Source organism: Oncorhynchus nerka, linkage group LG18 (genome assembly GCF_034236695.1).
Source record: "Oncorhynchus nerka isolate Pitt River linkage group LG18, Oner_Uvic_2.0, whole genome shotgun sequence".
In the NCBI taxonomy this organism is placed as follows: Eukaryota; Metazoa; Chordata; class Actinopteri; order Salmoniformes; family Salmonidae; genus Oncorhynchus; species Oncorhynchus nerka.
The window spans coordinates 69,626,804-69,633,728 of record NC_088413.1 but is presented as its reverse complement, the minus strand read 5'-3'; the positions used below and the strand labels follow the sequence as shown (position 1 = coordinate 69,633,728).

The 6,925-nt window shown below is 46.1% G+C and overlaps 1 protein-coding gene across 5 annotated transcripts in view; it reads right to left on the bottom strand.

The window, feature by feature from the left end:
* Positions 1-1,333: 1,333 nt before the first annotated feature.
* The window catches only part of LOC115146513 (kinase D-interacting substrate of 220 kDa B-like), a 162,120-nt gene continuing 156,528 nt past the window's right edge, over positions 1,334-6,925 (bottom strand). For 4 of the 5 annotated variants that reach the window (XM_065004308.1, XM_065004310.1, XM_065004312.1 and 1 more), the window contains 4 exons: positions 6,148-6,285; positions 5,310-5,408; positions 3,638-3,871; positions 1,334-3,122 (listed from right to left, as the gene is read on the bottom strand). In XM_065004308.1, the coding sequence (XP_064860380.1) occupies positions 2,055-3,122; positions 3,638-3,871; positions 5,310-5,408; positions 6,148-6,285 (1,539 nt within the window). In that variant the 3' untranslated portion in view covers positions 1,334-2,054. The remainder of the gene's footprint in view (positions 3,123-3,637; positions 3,872-5,309; positions 5,409-6,147; positions 6,286-6,925) is intronic. The other variant, XM_065004311.1, reaches the window with a different exon arrangement.

Genomic DNA, 6,925 nt, shown 5'->3' with positions numbered 1-6,925 from the left:
AATTGAGCCTATACGTGTGCCCAACATACAAAGGGCATATAATAGGTTAAAATATAATTACATTTCATATGTATAGTGTGACATATCAACTAACTTGGCCTTCATCATCTTTTCCCTCACAAGTGAAAGTTCATGCCCAAGGTTTAGTGACCATGGCTAATGAGTTTTTATGGGCAGTCCGCCACCTACTGGTGAAGAAAATACCGCGCTGACACCAGCTAATGCAATTGCTTCTGTACTGACCAAAAATATAGACTCAACATGGAACAATTTCAAATAAAGTTTATATAGAAATAGGTCAATTTAAATAAATTCACTAGGCCCTAATCTATGGATGTCACATGGCTGGGAATGCAGAAATGCATCTGGTCAGATACCCCCCCCCAAAAAAAGGTAGGGCCATGGATCAGAAAACCAGTCAGTATCTGGTGTGACCCTTTTCCTCACGACATTTCCTTCACATATAGTTGATCAGTCTGATTGTGATCTGTGGAATGTTGGCTCTTCAATGGCTCTGAAGTTGCTGGATATTGCCAGGAATTCTTAACACGCTGTCGTACACGTCAATCCAGAGCATCCCAAACATGGTCAATGGTTGGCATGTCTGAGTTTGCAGGCCAAGAACTGGGACATTTTCAGCTTCCAGTAATTGTGTACTGATCCTTGCATCATCCTGCTGAAACATGAAGTGATAGCGGCGGATGAATGGTACGACAACGGACCTCAGGATCTCATCACGGTATCTCTGTGCATTGAAATTGCGTTCGTTGGCCCATACCATAACCCCACCGCCACCATTGGGCATTCTGTTCACAACATTGACATCAGCAAACAACTCGCCCACACAACGCCATACATGTGGCCTGCGCTTGTGAGGCTGGGTGGATGTACATCCGTGGCGTTGTGTGACAAAACTACACATTTTAGAGTGGCCTTTTATTGTCTCCAACACAAGGTGCACCTGTGTAATGATCATTTTTTAAATCATCTTTATATGCAGTTGTCAGGTGGATGGATTATCTTGGCGAATTAGAAATGATAATAGGGATGTAAACAAATTTGTGCACAACATTTGAGAAAAATAAGCTTTTTGTCAGTATGGTAAATTTCTGGGATCTTTTATTTGAGCTCATGAAACATCGGACCAACACTTTACATGTTGCTGCATTTATATATTTGTTCAGTGTGTATGGGAGCAAGGGATATCAATTCAATTCAATTATTAAATGAATAAAGGGGTAAACTTTTGAGCTCATAGGGAAAGTATAGTTCAAGGGACAGAAGCATGTTTTGAATTGTTATACTTTATGCAGGAAGTAAAACATGTTTCAGGTAAAGCTTCAGAGAATATGTTTATTATTTCACAAATACATGGCTTCACAATGCACTCTGAAAAAGGTTCAGAACCTCGGATGGACATCCGTATTGCATGGGAAACTCAGGTTTACCACATCACTGTTCACACTATATTTTTTAAATTATAGCACAAAATATCAGTATATTCTTGGGCAAATAGACCTTTCAGTCGGAACGCCAATCCACAGCCACGCTACATCAATTAACAGGTACTTGATAACTAGAAATTAGGAAAACTTATTTTGTTTTCAAGCACATAAAGCCAACTCAGATTTCAGTAACCAATCACAAAGTACAGAACACATTGCACCAATACACACCACTGTACTGTAATGTCACCACCACAACACAACATTCATACACACAACTCCATAATTCACTACCATTATCCAACAATTCACTACCATTATCCAACAATTCCTTACCGTTATTTAACAATTCACTACCATTATCCAACAATTCACTACCATTATTTAACAAAAGGTTGGAAAAAAATGTGATTCTCTTCATGTAAATTGATGTTTACTGATCCGCATATCAACTTCTTCTCTCAAATATTTTTTAAACGAAGTCACAGATTAATAGGCCTGTTTTGAGTGCCATCCATATCAATGTAACACAGGATTGGTAAAAGGCATTTATTTTTGTAGCACATCACAACATCTATGGTACCCCCTCCAAAAAGGCCCGGCCCCCTCTCACAGGACACTCTCTCTCTCGTCCTCCAAGACAATAGCGTCAGGGGCCCCTGTGCAGCCTTTGAGGGTCTCGCCGGTGCCCAGCGGCCTCTTATGGATGATCCCACACAGGTTCTGGTTGTGGACGGGCCTCGTGGTGGAGGTAGAGCCGGTGCTGGAGCCTGGGGTGATGAGGACTGGGGTGGAGCTCTCTGTGTCTTGGCTAGTGTTGGTGGTGGCAGCGTTGTTGCTGCTGTTTCTGTTGTTGTTGAGCGTGGTGGTGCTGGGGGTGCGGTTGAGGTTGCTCACGGAGGAGCTGGAGCGGAACCAGGTTTCGTCGGGACTGGAGGCCATTGGGCTGCCCTCGGACAGGGCCTCAGAGCAGATGGACATGCAGGTGATAGTGGAATCCTGAAGGCCGCTCAGACTGCTGGGCAGCAGGCCCCTCTTCTTGACCAGACCCTCCAGTTCCAATTTATTAACCCCTTCCTCTTCTGCTTCCACTAACACTTCCTCCAGGGAGTGGTCTGAGGAGCTCTCGCCAGACCTCACACCCGAGTCGGACGAGTCCTTCTTGTTTAGGGCGATGCTGGGCGCTTGGGCACCCCCTTTGTTGAGCAGAGGGGTGTTTTCTGATTCCTCCGGCCCAGACCCCTCCTCCTCCTCGTTGCTGGGAACCTTGTGGTAGCGAGGCCCTGGTCCCTTTACCTTGGAACTGCCTGCTTTAGAGGCGTCAAGCTTCTCATCCTCTTCGCTGATGGGGTCCAGGGGCACATCAGTGTCAACCACGTCCGTGGCTTTAGCACCTCTCTTGGTAGGGAAAGAGGGCTTACGGCCATCCTTCTCGGACCCGTCTTTGGCATTCTCCTCTGGGTTTCTGGCATCTCGGTATTGGAGGAACTGGCCCAGGTGGGGCTGGACAGACTTCTCTCCCCCGCCTCCGGCCACGTCTAGCTGGGTCATCTGGGCGATGTACTCACGGTAGGCATCGCGGTACTCTGCCTGCTGCTTGTCTGTAAGCTTGCAGATGTCGTTGGATGACTCCTGGAAGTTGAGGCTGGACATACTCGGGGTATGGTGGGTGGCCGTCTGGGGGAGGGGAGAAGAAAAGGGGAACAGGGGGTATAAAGTGTTTTGTTATGGTTGAGGGGGGAACGAGCTCGTCACGGACGTTACTGGTATGGGCGAAAGGGTGAGAAAAAGCACAAACTCATGAAGTTTGTGGTTACGGCGCTGCCGTTGAACTTACAATGCTTTATTGGAGAGCAGAGAGAGCAAAAATAACATATTTTCTAAGACCCTGCCTTTTGGTGGTGGTGTGTCCCCCCCGCCACCTCAACTTCCTCAACCAATGACTGCTTGAGTAAATGTAGATGTGTGACTGCTTAGATGTGTGACTGCTTAGATGTGTGCTTTAAGGGTGTTTGGATGGCTTGGTAAGTGTCTGTGAATGTGTTTATCTGTGTTATGAGCAAAAAACAGTGCCAAAGTCTATGTATGTGTGCTGTGTGTGCATATGGACGTGTGTTTCAGTGTGTTTGTGTGTGTGTGTATGTTCAACTCCCCACCGCTGAGTGTGTGTGTGTGTGTTCTGAACTCCTCACCATGGGCCAGTGCTGTGTAGTCTCTCTGTGTGTCTGGGTGGGTTCCTCCTGGCTCAAGCCCATGTTACTGAGCTCCTCGAAGCTGAGGTTCAAGATGTAGTCACCCACCTCATGGGGAGCTCCCTGGCCCTGGTGCCTGGCCGTCTCCATGTTGACCACGCTGCTGCCCTGCTCGCTGGCTGCACGTGACTCATCCTGCAGGGCCTGGCCCTCCACATTACGCTGTTCCATCACCTGGGAGACAGAGGGAAGAAGAGAGATGACTTAGACAGGCAAATATACTACCAGTTCTAGAGTAAACCTGTCACCACAATACAAGGTAGAGAATCAACATAGGAAATAACCACGAGCTACAGAGTCAATATACAGTATCACCACTAGCTATGAAACCCAACATACAACCACTAACTCTACAGAGCCAATATACAGTATAACCACTATCTATGAAACTCAACATACAACCACGAACTCTACAGAGCCAATATACAACCAACAGAAATAGACTCAAAACTGCATCTATAATATACCTGATAACCATCAGATACTGTATGAAGCCAATACATCACCATCATCTTAATAGGTTACAAACACAAAGTCAGTACTAGTATTTTAGTTCAATACAGAAGGCACCACGGATGGTGATGTCAGAAGTTCGGTTGAACTCTACAGGGCCTGTAGGGGTAAGTGGTCCGGTGTCCACGTCAGATGGCTTGGGATGTGCTTTGAGGAGGAGTTTGGGATGTGCTTTGAGGAGGAGCTTGGGATGTGCTTTGAGGAGGAGTTTGGGATTGAGGAGGAGCTTGGGATGTGCTTCAAGGAGGAGTTTGGGATGTGCTTTGAGGAGGAGTTTGGGATGTGCTTCGAGGAGGAGTTTGGGATGTGCTTTGAGGAGGAGCTTGGGATGTGCTTTGAGGAGGAGTTTGGGATGTGCTTTGAGGAGGAGTTTGGGATGTGCTTTGAGGAGGAGCTTGGGATGTGCTTCGAGGAGGAGTTTGGGATGTGCTTTGAGGAGGAGTTTGGGATGTGCTTCGAGGAGGAGTTTGGGATGTGCTTCGAGGAGGAGTTTGGGATGTGCTTTGAGGAGGAGCTTGGGATGTGCTTCGAGGAGGAGCTTGGGATGTGCTTCGAGGAGGAGTTTGGGATGTGCTTCGAGGAGGAGTTTGGGATGTGCTTTGAGGAGGAGCTTGGGATGTGCTTGAGGAGGAGTTTGGGATGTGCTTCAAGGAGGAGAACATGCTAGTTTTCGTAAAGCCGCGCAACTGGTTTTCAGAATCAGACCCCTGGACTGCGTGGAGACTGGCTGACTGTAGCTCCCACTGACAATAACCTTCCTCCAGATCTCAGGCTGGATGGCCATGTTCTGGCAACACAACGTTAGTTAGTGGAAGGAGGCTCAAACGGACATCTGATCAACGCGAGCTACATGTGTTCCTGATTCCAGCCCCTCAAGCGAGCAAAGCATACTGCAGACTTTCTCTTAATACGGATGATAAAATCCTCCAATGTCTCCAGAAAAGGCTCAAGACGCCCCAATTTTAAGAAGACAAAGAAACAACACACAAAAACACAACTCCGGTGAATGAAAATCAGGATGCTGATATTAAAGTACACATTAAATCAATAAAATAAGGATGTAAAGTATTTAAGAGCGGAGGTGGAGGTTTTGTCTTACCATCCCTCTGAAGAGCTGCCAGTCCCCAAAGTTCATGTTCATCTCATTCTTCAGCTCTTCCAGGTTGCACTGAGACAGCACCCGGCCATTCACATTGGCCTAACAACAGAGAGAGTTAGAGACAAGTTCACTACTAACCAAATACAGGCACATAGGGCCGGTTTGGATACAGATAAAGCCAAATCCTGGAGTAGAAAGCACTTTCAATGGAGATTCTTAATCAAGATAGCTTTTTAGTCCAGGACTATGCAGCTAGGCTTAATCTGTGTCCTGGAAACAGTCCCATACTGTATAAATTAGGGCATAAAAAGGCATAAGTATAAATAGGAATAAGTTGATTGAAGTAGGGCCATATGTTCAATAAAGAAAAGTAGAGGCATATGGAACTCTTTCAGATGGCAAGAAACCCCTCTAAGAGAGGTTAAAGAAACGTATGCATTTTCAACAGGAGTCCTGTTCTCAAAAGGCGAGCTTGTATTACATATATTTATATACTTCCGGTTCTGTACCTCACCAAACAAGGAGGACTTTTCACATGAAGACACAAGAAGCGTTGTTAGCTGGGTAGACTGACTGTGGTCTAGAAGCCTTCATGACATACTGTCTATAGACTATTTATAAATGGACTAGAAGCTGCTCAATGCAGACAGAGACATTAGTTGTTTTGTTGAGCCATATAAAGTTGATCAAGATATTGATAGACAAAAATAAACCTTGTGTGCAAATGGATACAATTTAGAATATTTTGTATAAACTTTATTGACTAAGGTGTTGTATAAACAGGAGCAATATGTATGTGTGTGTGATGGTGTGTGACGGTGTGTGTAGTAGGCCTGACCTTCTTGATAGTGGAGGTATACTGGCCCAGCATGCTAGAGTCCATGCCGGCGATCTGTTTGACGCGCTCACACACTGCGTCCGTGTTCAGAGAGCTGAGGAGTACCACAGGGGTTCCCGGTACCCCAGAGGCAGAATCCTGTCACACACACACACATAAGTCCACACAGAATCACCCATTGACGTTGTAGCATAGCAGGGCTCACTCACCACCACTGCAAAGTCATACGGTTAGCGCAAACTGTTAGCACAACGCTTCAACAACCACAGAACAACGTTTCAACAACCACAGCTAGCTTAACATTAATGGTGGTTAACACTGGAGTAGCTATTCACTGCAACCAGAAACACTATTCCCTTTTTCACAGCATAGCACAAAGACAAAACACTCCAAACCAAATGCATTACTCTTTGTCAGTGCAAGCACCTGTGAGGTAACAATACTAGAGCATGGTAACGAGCGGCACCAGCTGTGCAGTATGGTCTCTGTTGGGCGTCTGCATGTTAATCTGAACACACTGTTGATGGTAGTGCATTATTCACTGTACACAGACGAGCCGTGTGTGTGTGTCTCTTCCACTGCTCTCCTCCTTGAGGCTAGAAGAGTGGTCAATACCCTCGCCCCCTAATGCTCTCTAACCTCCCAGCTAACCTAATATACCACCCACTAACAGAGAAACAAAACAACCCTTCTCTCTCTCTCTCTCTGAGCAACAACAAAACAGCAGCTTTGTTGACTTGGGCGGGAAGGCGCAGAGGCTTAGAAGACGTCTGTGCTT